Source organism: Henckelia pumila, chromosome 4, assembly GCF_033568475.1.
Source record: "Henckelia pumila isolate YLH828 chromosome 4, ASM3356847v2, whole genome shotgun sequence".
In the NCBI taxonomy this organism is placed as follows: Eukaryota; Viridiplantae; Streptophyta; class Magnoliopsida; order Lamiales; family Gesneriaceae; genus Henckelia; species Henckelia pumila.
This window is the reverse complement of record NC_133123.1, coordinates 941,854-955,357: the sequence shown is the minus strand read 5'-3', so window position 1 is coordinate 955,357 and position 13,504 is coordinate 941,854. Positions and strand designations below refer to the sequence as shown.

Genomic DNA, 13,504 nt, shown 5'->3' with positions numbered 1-13,504 from the left:
TCAACTTATATATATGTCTTCACACATTAATTAGGAAATTACAAAGGATAAAAACTTAAAAAGAATATTAAGTTGAACACAAAAAGACAGTGCATAAATAAAACTGTAATTTTGTTTTCTTACCGATTAAACATTTATATATGGTATTTTTTTTTATAAAAAAAAAATCCTGAAAACCATAATTGATAACGTGGACATGCAATTTTAAATGAGATCTCCAGACTTTAGTCACGTTGGTCGTTCGAATTTCATGGCAGGCCGTTGTCTTCTTCGTCTTGGAAATCATCTTGGTTATGGTATCCTCCATTAATGGAATCTTCACCGTTAAACTCAAACGTGTTTTCACTGTCACTGTACTGTTGATTCCTTGCTCGAACACCACCGTTCAATCTCGTATACGGATGGTTGCTGCTGTATTTCTCAGAATTAACATCATAATAATATTTCCCACTTTCCAGGGATCTCGTATCACTCATGCCTTGCGGCTGATACCTGTTAGTTTCGCCGCCATTGTTGAAGTACTTGTTGTCGCTGTTAAAACTGCTGCCACCGCCGTAGTAATTACTATTGTAGTTGTTTCTGTTGTTTACTGTTTTGGTGGTGGGGTAGCTTCTGTATTCTGCTTCTTCTTCTTCTTCTTGCTGTGTGTTGGGGTAGTTATTGCTGTTTTCGTAATTCGTAGACGAAGGGGAGTCGCCTGTATCTTCTGGTTCGGTGACATAGGCTACGGGATTGTAGTTCTTGGGGCGGTACTTGTTGAGGGGTTGTTTAGATTCCACGTCACCGGGAACGGTGGTGGCGGCGGAGGAAGGAGGGAGTTTGGTGGATTCTTGGCCGTAGCCATTCTCGTTTTCGGGGAGGAAATCGGGTTCTTGTTGTTGCTGATTGCTCAGGGGATGTTCTTCGTGTGGATCAAGAACATTGTTGTTGGTAGCTGTGGGGAGTTTGTTGAAGAGTTGGCTGTCTCGTGCATGAGTGAAATGCAGTGAGGATAAGAGGGTGAGGAGGAGGAGGAGGAGGAAGGGAAGCAAATGTTTGGCTGAAAAGGAAGCCATTGGATCGAAAGATAGCTAGCTAGTATAATGTTGTGGGAGTACTCTCATGCTTAATTCTTTCTTTCTTTATATAGAGAGGATTATATAGAGAGGATTTACGAGATGGATCGGAGTACTTTCTTGTGGCTAGTGGGAATGGGGTGATAGGATGGTGTTTTTTGTATTTAATTTTCAACTTACTTTTGTTGCTAATGGGGTACCTCCACTTATGCGGAAGGGGGGCATCTGCCCCACCTTGATTTTTTTTTTTTTAAAAATTATAAATTAGTAATATTTTTATAGTTTAAAAATTGTAATTTATGAAAATAAATTAGAAATCAAACACGGAAATATAAAAAAAGGTCAAAAAATTTAAGTTAATTTTTATCGGTTAATGTGTGGAAAGTGACCGAAAATTTGTGGCTCATATTCTGTAACAAATTGTAGCCCAATCACTATGTTTTAAACCTAAACACAAATGAGTTTTAAATTTTTATTTCTGAGAAGATTATTATGAATATTAATTAATTATACTTAATAAATATATATATATATATATATATTAATTTGTCGAATGAAGTTAATATTAATTATTTTGAGAAAATGTCAAGTCGTAAGGGGTAAATTGTAAGTGAAATTTGAAATCTAAAAATATTATTTAAATGAGAGTATTGTATTTAACTTTTGTTATATGATGATTATTATTATTATTATGATTATGATTATTATTATTATTATTATTATTATTATTATATATATATATATATATATATATATTTATATATGATCTTTTATTATGTTTGGCTGCCCTCCCTTGATAAAATTTTTAGATCTGCCCCTGAATATTTAGAGGGAGTTGTATTTATTGATTATATATGTTTTCATTTTATTAACAAATTACATGCGTTTTTTTATTGAGTAAAGGAATGGGTGTATATTTCATTTAGTTTGGAATTCAAAACTTCAATTACATGCGATTTTAGTAAGCGTTATGCTAAAATAAATTCCCATTTATATGCATTGGACGTTGGCATTAGTCTCGCCCTGGCCATACTGGATCCTACATGCACTAATGTTTCGAGTTTGTTTATATTACTTTTTGAAGATCATGGTAGGTGCTTTTAAAACATTTTAATTTCTTCTCATAATATGTTACAAATATGCTAATTAAAAAATGTTCTGATAGTGTACTAGCATCATGCAATATAATTTAACCCAGATTGTATTATGTATGAAGGCCAAGTAGTCGTTATGTGTCCCGCGGTATTCTTTGTTAGAGTATATTCACGAAATTTACACTAGACTATAATAATAAATAATTTCAAGGTAGGTTATGTATAATGCAAGCATAGTCTCTTGACCAAATCAAGGAAATAAAAATTAAACAAAAAATAATGAGAAATGTGGAAGGACTTTGCCGGTTCATTATGCGTGGATTGAGGAGTGGGTGGGACATGAATTATAGAGTACTGAGTGCACAAGGCATGTCCCCTGCAAATATTATTATTTAATAATATTGAAGGTCACACCAAACTTTTTACACTTATTATTATCGTGGTTTTTTTTAGTATAGCTGAATTTCTAGAAATTATATGTCTCTTAAAATTGAATATTCATTATTCATGGGTTAATTGTTTGGCAAACAGACTATATATTAAAGCAGTAGTACTTTGCAACTCAAATCCATTAAATCCTCCACAACGCCTCAATCACGGCAGATAAATAAACATATAACATATATTAATAATTTCCTTGAAATCAATGTTATCGGTGCTTGAGCGAAGCAGGGTGGGAAGTGTAGTTATATTATATAGGTTCTGGTTTGACCGGCCAAATGACTTTTTTGCACTTTGTCAACAACTTCACGTTGGTTCTTTCTTGGGCTTCGTGAAAATCTTGCGCGATTAGCGCCATTCAGTCACGATTTAAATCAATATTTTAATCCTATGATCAATCCTCTTTTGAGTTTCCATTTTCCTTTTCTCCCCTATAGCTAGTAAAATACAATGTCACTGCTCACACTGCAAATTGCAACCATTCTTTTTTTTTTTTAAGATTTGCGAACAATCGAAACATAATTAATTACAATGAAAGAGATTAAAATCATAGCACATATATATATATATTTGATCAAAAGCCAAGAAACATATATAGATAGCTAGGTGTCATCCATCATATGGAATGGGATCCCACAACAAAAGAGAGAACAACAACATATTTGGTAAAAGAATCGGAATCCAGGGGTTGACATTACTCCCGAGGCGTTTCCTAGTGAATCTTTTCCACACATATTCTCTCTTTTCTTCCTCGCTCCACCGTGCTTCCTCCACTCCCTTGGCCAGGACCAGCGGTGGGGGGAGTTGAAAGGGGCATCTGGAGCGCCACGAAGTCTGGTGAATCCCCGGTCTCGATATCCTTTCAAAGAAACGAGAGATGGCCCATTTCAGCAGCGGCGGAGGAAAGGCGGCGGAGGATTGGTGGCAAAGGAGATAAGGTGGGTAGTCCCAGTTGAGGTAGCAGGGTATTTGGGTGGCTATGAATAGCTGGGAATGAAGTGGCGGCGAGGTTGTCGGGGTGGTCAGAATATGAGTCAACGCATTCATCTTTTGCTCCCACCTAATGTTCTCCATATTCTCACTATGGTTGGATCTCTAGCATGAAACATATTCATCTTGGAATTTATTTATTTTAACCGCAAACTCCATGAATATTGATCTTCATCAATCATTGTCATTGGACGAAATGGTGAATATCGAACGCGCCTTATCCTTAAAGTCAATGTTCATCGAGTGACTACTTTCGGGCCTAACTGATGGGCCTATAGAGAAGTGATGAAGTATTGATAACTAATACATTGAGAAGGCCCATTGTTTCAAAAAATGGCCCATTTATTTGGGCAATGCCCATATTAGTTATAATACATTTTTTTTTTCGAACCATTACATTTCTATTTTAAAAACTGTTGGTTGTACTATAGAAATGTAATTTTCCTTATAAATATATTTTGTTTATATCTCAAACTATTTATTCTCATCTTTTTCAAAATGATCTCCAACAAAAAAAAAAAAAAAAAAAAGATCCACGTCAGAAGGCGAATCAGAATCTAACAGAAATCTGGAAAGTTCCACGTCTTCCCAGACCTATCTCTTCATCGCCATCATCATTATACAATATGATAATATATATACAAACACAGGCGTCTCCTCATTCAATCGATTTCAGTATATACACCTTTTAAGATTTGCGAATTCGAATTCTCCCTTTAAGTTGTGTCTCAAGTTCTCAACTGCGAATTGTCTTCACTTTTAAAGCAGATTACCAGAGGAAGAATTTATAAGGTATGGGCGTGGATTACTACAAAGTCTTGAAGGTTGATAAGAATGCGACGGACGATGAGTTGAAGAAAGCTTATCGAAAGCTGGCGATGAAGTGGCACCCCGACAAAAATCCCGACAATAAGACGGCGGCCGAGGCTAAATTCAAGGAAATTTCTGAAGCTTACGAGGTATATTTATAAGCTCTTTTCCTCTTGATCTCTATCTGTTTCCCCTAGCTAGGATGAATGCACGTGCATGTTGATCTCTGTCCATTTGTTGAGATTTATCAGTTTTTACACGAACTTTGATGCTAGAATGATCATTTGTGTGAGGAGGAAACTTTTTTCATTCATCGTTATGTTTTTTTTAATTTATTTACGAACCTGGAACTTTTATTGTGTAGAAGTAGTTTTTAGGAAGTTATCTTAATTTAGTTAGAGATGTGATTTATTTATTTATTTATTGTTTAATAATCGTGGAATTTTAGATGTTAATAAATTTGTGGCCATAATTTGTTGGTGGCGCTATGTTTTTAGTATGGGGGATCCTGAATGTTATATTCTAATTGTTTGTTCAGGTTCTAAGTGATTCCCAGAAGAGGGCAATCTATGATCAGTACGGGGAGGAGGGACTGAAAGGTCAGGTGCCCCCTCCGGATGCTGGTGGGCCTGATGGGGCAACTTATTTCCGGACTGGGGACGGACCCAATGTGTTTAGATTCAACCCCAGAAACGCCAATGACATCTTTGCAGAGTTTTTCGGCAACTCGGCCCAATTTGGAGGCATGGGAAATGGCAATGGAGTGAGAGGTGGTGGCTTGAACTTTTCTAGTTCCATGTTTGGAGACGATATCTTTAGCTCCTTTGGAAGAGACAGCAGAACCATGAGTTCAGGTCCTAGAAAGGCGGCACCTATTGAACGGCTTTTACCTTGCAGCTTGGAAGAGCTCTACAAAGGAGCTAAGAAGAAGATGAAAATTTCCAGAGAAATTGCCGATGCCAGCGGGTATGTAGTTAGATTGCTAGTGTCCATTTAAGTCTTTTACTTTGCTCTTCGTTTACCGTGCTTGCTTGTTGGATATCTTACGATTCTTGCTCTGTTTGGACAGGAAGACTTTACCGGTTCAAGAGATTTTGACAATTGACATCAAACCTGGCTGGAAAAAGGGAACAAAGATCACATTCCCAGATAAAGGGAACGAAGAACCAAACGTGATTCCTTCAGATTTGGTATTTGTAATTGACGAGAAGCCACACAGCGTTTTCACAAGGGATGGCAATGATCTTCTTGTCACACAGAAAATTTCTCTTTCTGAAGCATTAACAGGCTACACAGTCCAATTAACCACGTTGGATGGGAGGAACTTGAGTATACCTATAAATAATGTTGTTCATCCAGGCTATGAAGAGGTGGTGCGTGGAGAAGGAATGCCGATTTCCAGAGAGCCCTCGAAAAGGGGTGATCTGAGGATCAAGTTCAACATAAAATTTCCGATTAAGTTGACTGCCGAGCAGAAATCCGGCATCAAGAAACTGCTTTCTCCTTAGTTACTGGGTGTAATACTGTATAGAGCTCAAAACTGCCCATCCGGTTGCATATGTTTTTTTGTTACATCTATCAGTGTGTTGCTAGTCTTTGAATTCAACTTGAGAGATTGTAATCAAAGCTACATAGTTTAGTCGAAAATCTTGATTCACTCGATAAATATTCAATATGTGGTGTCAAATGTATTCAGCATACTGATAACTTGAAATTAGCACCAGATTTTAAGATACCTCAAACCTACTATGGACTGTGAAATCTGTCTAGCTATATCACTTTTTTTCTCTGTTGCATGAGTACAGAGATAGTATCATTAAGTTTTTTTGTTCCTCCGTAATCTTACATCCAAAATACAAGCCCTGTAGGGGGCTGCCTGGTAATAGAAGAATATCGAAAGAATGAGTAAACATGTCAACTGCCTGGATCTTGTTAAGAGAACTTGACAGAGAAGTGTAAGATCACTCCAAATTTATTGCTCTCTGTTTTGAGGGCCTATGTTAGCATCGGCACGATGCATGAAATTGTGAAGAGTTTTTGGGACGATGAAGGAGCACGTGTGAACCCTTGGGTTAGTAGGGGCGTGCCTTATCTTTTGAGGCGAGAACCTTTGAATCTTTTGCTGATGATATGGAGGCCGATGGATGCATTCCAGATACGAAAACTTGTAATAGAATGTTAGATGTTTTTGGGACAGAAGAAAAGTTCGCGAAGATGCTGAATTGATGCAGTTAAAACTAGTAGTTCAGATATCGTTCTTGATTTATATGTTTGTATACTTGTTAATTGAATTAATTTGAAATTTTTCATTCTGTGGAAAGATTCGACCAATTAGTAAAAGTGAAGCAATGAAATCTTTCATCTGAGAGCGGAACATATGAAGAAGTAGAATTACACAGAAAAATATGCTAAGATTTCTTGATGACATGAATAGACTGGGGATATGTGACAATGTTTCCTTGTATCAAGCGGTGTTGCTGGTTAAGGCGAAAATGCCAATGATAAAATGGCAATGATTTTGCTTTATAAAGGAAGCACTATGGTTTTCTACATGAGATTTATCTAAATCTACACTGTCAGTTGAGGCCAATGTTTTCTTTCTATGAATGAGTGGAGTTGAATTGGACTCGAGTGTGTTCTTTTATATAAAAATTTTATTTTTTTGGAAATTGAAATATAGAATTTATCATTTTGGTCTTTATAAATTTTATTTTTATAATACGAAACAAAATAGGGATGAAATATGAAAGGGACTCATCCGTGATTTTACCCAATTCCCGTCCCGAAAATAATGAAGAAATTTTTTTTCCCTCATCCTGTACTCGACAGATTTCGGGATCCTGAGTGTTCAGAATTTCGTCGGATAGGAAGAGGAGAGTATCATAATATGCATCGAATATTAATATCGAATTATTATTAATAAAATGTTTGGAGATTGTCACATTATGTCTTATTATAGTATTTGTTCTAATTATATAATTATAAATATGAATTAATTAAATTATTAATTTAATTTTTTTAAAAAATACACAAAAAATATTATTTCGTTATTCTACTATTCGATTATTTCAACAATAAACAATTATATGAATTAAATTCACAATTAATTGTTATATGATTGGTAGAACAATAATATTTAACTCAATCTATTAATAAAATTAATGTTCTAAAAAGCGATAGGCGATAGGCGGTCACCCACCGTCTAGCGTCTAGAGACTCTAGACGTTTGTTTTTTTTCTTAACCTAAATATCTAATTATTTTAATTCGACCCATCTTAATATTTATTCGATAATTCTTTTTTATCGAATTCATCTCCTTTAAGTGGTATTTTTTAGTCTATGCTTGAGATTTTTTACAAAGGCTCGGAAGTCAAACTTTGGTCAACTCATATTCACCTTCTTCCTACATATAAACATCCAAATGGCCACGTAGCAGCAGCCCACCAAAAGTCCATTAATAACATTATAGGCCTTGTGCTCGCCATCGCCTCCTGTGTCTCGAACTCGCTTTCCTTGATTACTCAAGTAAACATATTGGAATTAACAAGGACTCGAGCAGCATGCAATGTCTTCGTACACAATGTTGGTCAAAATATATGGCAGTTGCTCTCGAGTTATATATCAAACAAATAAGTTATAAAGATCGGTTTCGACTGCAGGCCAAGGTGAGAGAGAAGTACCCTTGCCATTTTTCAAGCACGACTATGATTTTGTTGGTGGGATCGATTCAAGCTGTGGCTTATGCACTCTCCACGGAAAAGGATTGGAGCCAATGGAAACTCGGATGGAACCTCAGGCTCCTCAACGTAGCTTACATGGTAATTAATAATGTTGTGCATCTTTAAATATAACATATAAAATTTAATGTGTGTGTGTGTCTATATATATATATTCGTACAATTTTTGTTTGTAGGGAATCGTGGGTTCTGGAATAATGTCGGTTTTGGTGATGTCATGCTTGAAAATGAGGGAGCCATTGTTCGTCTCCGTTTTCAATCCACTATTGCTAGTACTAGTAGCAATTTCTTCCTCTCTGTTTCTTGACGAGAAGTTACACTTAGGATGGTAATTTAATTCATTGATCTCTTTCAAGTTTAATAAATATAAAATCACCAAAATCACCATTAATCTTCATGCAATTCAGCGTGCTTGGAGCGGCAGTAATCATTTGTGGTTTGTACTGCGTTTTGAGGGATAAAAGCAAGGAAATCAAGGTAGTGTGTAGACTCACTCCATCGAGTGAGGAACAAATCGTAGAGGGTGATATCGATTGTAATGGTGGTGGCATCAAGTCTGTGGCGCCAAATTTTGTACCAACCACTGAAATCATGCAAGTTTCGGATAAAGATACAGATTTAGAGGCGGTCTAAGAATCTCAAACAACCACTGAAATCATGCAAGTTTCGCCAAGGTGTGGAATTGGAAAGCTTCATTGATTAAACACACTCTTGTGTTCTTATTTAGACAAAACAAGTTCTCAAAAATCGTCTTGTTTTCTGATTTACAAGACCTCCTTCAGAATAACGAACATGAACGTACAAAACAATACTTCACACCATATACTGAGTCACAAAAGTCACATAAAAGAGACTATTAGTTGACCTACTCACCAGTTACCAAATTGACAAGTTTCCTGGAATAACACAATCTTTAGACGATATCACTACATTTCTTTTAAAAAACATTTGTGGCTATATTTTATACATTTCCATAACCATATATCATTTCTTGTGTCATGCATATCTTTACTCGAATCGATCCCACCAACAAAATCATAGCCGTGCTTGAAAAATGGCAAGGGTACTTCTCACTCACCTTGGCCTACAGTCGAAACCGATCTTTATAACTTATTTTGTTTGATAACTCGTGAGAAACTGCCATATATTTTGACCAACATTGTGTACAATGACATTTCATGCTGCTCGAGTCCTTGTTAATTCCAATATGTTTACCTTAGTAATCAATGAAAGCGAGTTTGAGACACAGGAGGCGATGGCGAGCACAAGGCCTATAATGTTATTAATGGACTTTTGGTCGGCTGCTGCCACATGGTCATTTGAATATGGGTTGATCAAAGTTTGACTTCCGAGCCTTTGTAAAAAGTCAAAAGCATATTAAACAAACGTTTAAGTGGTGGAGGATATATATCATGCTCCCAATCACACGTTCACCACTTCCTTCTTTTGAGGGAAGTTAAACAAAATGTTTGTTTAAATATACTCTATATTGATTTATTATATTTTATTTAAAACTATTACGGTCATGTTCCATTTTTTATTGTATTTATTATAATGATAAATATGTGGTTGGAGTATGAGGTATGGTTTTGAGATTGACATCATCTCCAGTAATTTTCCTATTACTTTTGTAAGATGCCACTTGTTTTGTATATATATATTTTTTTGACGAAACTTGTTTTGTATATTTATGTTGATGAATGTTTATGTGTATGTTTTGCTAAATGATTTAGTTTAAGAGTTATAAAACTTATATTTCATATTTTATTTTCATAGTCTGATTATTTATAGGAAAGACAATGGGTCGAGTCTAAATCCGACCCCGCGTTGAATCCGACCTGGCGGAGCGGATTTAGACCCGGCCAAACGTGTCCACATGCGGGACCGGGGCGGGTCCCGGGTTTGGCCGGACCTGCCCCGCCAAAAATATATATATATTAAATATACTTTAATATAAATATAAAATATACATGTATATATATTAATAATATATAATTATATTATTTATATTACATAATCAATATTTTATCCCTAATTTGAGTTTATAATATTTTTGAATTTAAATAATTTAAATATATTATGATATTTTTAATATGAAAATATATTATTATGATTTTTCTTTTGTTATTAATTATTAATTAAATAAAAAATGATATATTTTAACTTGTAGGAATATTTTTTTGTCCTAAATATTATTAATATAAATTTTAAAAATAAATTTAATGATGAATTGTTAATTTTTTACTTTTTAAATTTTTTATTTAATAAAATTTAAATTATATTTAATTTGACGGATCCAACGGGTCTAATCCGGATTAAATCCATAGGGTCCATGGGGCGGGGCGGGTCTAGGGTTTGCCCAAACCCGCCCCATTGTCATCCCTAATTATTCACAATAACTTTTATGATTTAATTTTCTCATGAGTGATGATGAAATAAAAACCATATCAGTTATTAAATCGGATTTCAAATCTGATTTTGTTTCTTGATATTCGGTTTAGGCACTGAATTAGATTAGTTTGTATATTTATCTAGTTTTTTATATTGCAGGATTTAATGAGATTAAATTGAGATATTATAATATGTTTTTGCATTGGATTTGCAAGAAGGATCGGAGCTATATGAATGGATTTAATTGTTAAATTTCATTCATTGCCATAAAAGTGCAGCATCATAAGCTCTGGCGGGGGGTCTAGGCGGTTTTTTTTTTAAAAAAATTAAAATCATGAGTTTTATTGTGAAAAATAATTTTTATGTCTTATGTTTTTTCAGTTTTTTTGTATAAAATTCTTTTAAAATTTTAATAATATAGTAAAATATATATACTAATATAGTCAATACTCAATAGTTGGGGAGGCAGCAAGAAGGTTGAACATTGACAAGTTCACGACGGCTTTTCTTTGTTTTTTTCCACTTTTGTTTTGTTTTGTTTTGTTTCTTCTCTCTTTTGATTGTGGTTTTGTGGCCTTTTTTCTTCTTTTTATTTTTTTTTTATTATTTAAAAAATTAAAAGTTTTTTTATTATATGGGTAAACCGCCTAGGCAGTGCCCAGTGCCCAAGGCAGTACCATAAAAACTATTATTGCGAAATTTTTTTTAAAAAATAACCAATTGGTTGAAAATTGAAATATTTGAGAATTATTGATTTTGCAATTATTATTGAGTTTGTATTGCGATTTTTTTAGTAAGAATAACTTAAAATTCAATAATTATGAGATTTGAAAAATGACAGTTTGTTATAAATTTTTGGGATGATTGAAATTTTCTAGTTAGGTATTTCAGGAAATGAAAAAAATAAAAATTTAAAAGTTTTTTTTTAAAACTGAAAGAGTATATTAGGGGCAGACATCAATTACAGTTTGGGGTGAACAGAAAATATCAATTTCAATCGAAATAACCTACCGAGTTGAATTCATCTGAAAAATCGGTTCACTTTATTCAGAAGTTCGATTTTAGTTTTTAAATATATTAGTTAGGTCGCTTTGGTTTCAGATTTTTAAACAATATTTTAGTTTACTGAACAAACCTAATATATATATAAATTAATATTATTAAATTTTCTAATAAAAATTTATTGAACAATAGAACTAGATTTGAAAATATAGTTTTTAATAAATAATTTAAATTTATATAATTTAATTTTTAACTACAATTTTTGAAGTAGAACTTGATTTTTTTTAAAAAAAATCTAAAAGATCGAGATTGTTTAATTTGGTTACTGATCAAAATAATAGATTCTTTTTGTTTGATTTTTTGGTCTTCATAGTAAAGTTCGATCTTTTCGTTTTATTTTAAAAAGGGTTATTTTGATTTTAGAAAATTCGGTTCGATTTTAACTGACTTTTCATACATATATATTGTTTAACGTGGGACAGAGCCAGGCCCAAGTATTTTCAATCCTGACTCCGCCCCTAAAGATAATACCTTCACCAAAATAGCTCAAGCAGCCAAAGCTATTTGAACTCGAATTTTGAACACATGCTCTTGATTTTAATCTTGACATCGACGTTGTTTAACAATTTAAAATTGAAACAACAAGCCTCGTAGTACAATTCTTGCCAAAAACCAGTCTATTTCATAAACCATAACTGTTTTTACAGTGAAGAACACAAGTGCGGAAGTAATAACGTAGTAAGAAATAAAACTGAAATAAATTCTTGAATTTTCATATCTTGAACTTGATCACCAACCCCAAAATGCGTGTTGTTCATCATCTTCCAACTGATCTTCGCCCATATCTGGGGAGGAAAGTAAGGGGGGTGAGTGTTTTGGGAAACACTCATCAAGTGGGGGCCAATCGTACACAAAAATATCGAATATATATACATGATACGAATTCAAAAGAAGACATGTTCCAGAACATGTCGCAACAGGAGTCAAGATATAAGACAAACAGAATTCGAAACAAAGCATCAAGACAAATCATAACTTAAGCATAACTTAGACATAGAACTGTTATTCATCTCGTTAATTCTGGCTACTGATCAGTCTCTAATTGTTACTCCTCTAAGGGGACGAGGCCTTAAACGGTTATTATAACCCACCGCATCAGGGCCTTATCATATCATGTTTTCAGAATTTTCTTACCATTTCTTAATTTGAATCCTAACAGTGCATTTCAAGATCTCATTGCATAACAGAGAAATCGTACAGAACAAAACATGAAACGAAATCAAAGGACATGAAACGAGAAATGTACGATCGAGTTTTCAAAACAGGAACATCATTCTTTTAAAAAGATATTTATTCATATCTTTTCATAATGACCATGAGCTTTTACTGGTTTTGGGTTCCCTCTGGGGCTTTTTCCCATGCATGAGCTCCCTCTGGGGCCTTTTCCCTCACAGGCTTTTCCCAATGCGCCATTATTCAAATCAGAATCATAACAAACGAACATATCACATGGGTATCAATTGGAACGAAAAGAACAAAATGAATCTGAACAAAGGCATAGCAAAGGAATGCATAACGAATCATAAGGTACTTCCAAATGAAGCATAACAAAGGATTCATGTGGAACGAAACATATACGGAGTCAAAGGACATAAAACAAACAGTGTACGATCAAAACTTGAAACGGATACTTGGTGATTTCAAACAAGAATAAGCCCAAACAAAGATTTCGATGGTTTCTTAGAATAATGCTTAGAGAATCAAAATGAACAAAAAGAGTCCAATAGAAACAAGACTCAATGATTTCCATCGAATTGAAACAAAGATGGCTTAAAGAAACAATAACCCACTTACCTGATTCCCATAAAAATTGAAGTATATTGGATCTTTGGTCAGAACCCTAACTCAAAATTGGATGACACCTCGATCAGGACTTTCAACAGCACTCTTGCTCGACTACTTGCTTTGAACACAAGCTACTCCA

General features: G+C 34.2%; 4 protein-coding genes across 4 annotated transcripts; 2 read left to right on the top strand and 2 right to left on the bottom strand.

Annotated features, from left to right (window-relative positions):
- On the bottom strand, positions 1-1,092 carry LOC140866854 (uncharacterized). Its single transcript, XM_073271913.1, has one exon. The coding sequence runs from the start codon at positions 1,053-1,055 to the stop codon at positions 249-251; it is 807 nt and encodes a 268-aa protein (XP_073128014.1). The 5' UTR covers positions 1,056-1,092; the 3' UTR covers positions 1-248.
- Positions 1,093-3,097: 2,005 nt separating this feature from the next.
- LOC140867424 (uncharacterized) lies at positions 3,098-3,791 on the bottom strand. The gene has a single exon (XM_073272496.1). It carries the CDS (start codon positions 3,662-3,664, stop codon positions 3,200-3,202), a length of 465 nt encoding a protein of 154 aa, XP_073128597.1. The 5' UTR covers positions 3,665-3,791; the 3' UTR covers positions 3,098-3,199.
- A 435-nt stretch (positions 3,792-4,226) lies between these two features.
- On the top strand, positions 4,227-6,077 carry LOC140863272 (uncharacterized). Its single transcript, XM_073266582.1, has 3 exons — positions 4,227-4,539; positions 4,929-5,356; positions 5,460-6,077. Exons 1-3 carry the CDS (start codon positions 4,375-4,377, stop codon positions 5,896-5,898), a joined length of 1,032 nt encoding a protein of 343 aa, XP_073122683.1. The 5' UTR covers positions 4,227-4,374; the 3' UTR covers positions 5,899-6,077.
- Positions 6,078-8,094: 2,017 nt separating this feature from the next.
- LOC140867706 (WAT1-related protein At1g68170-like) lies at positions 8,095-8,760 on the top strand. Its single transcript, XM_073272754.1, has 3 exons — positions 8,095-8,208; positions 8,304-8,455; positions 8,535-8,760. Exons 1-3 carry the CDS (start codon positions 8,095-8,097, stop codon positions 8,758-8,760), a joined length of 492 nt encoding a protein of 163 aa, XP_073128855.1.
- The last annotated feature ends 4,744 nt before the right edge of the window (positions 8,761-13,504 follow it).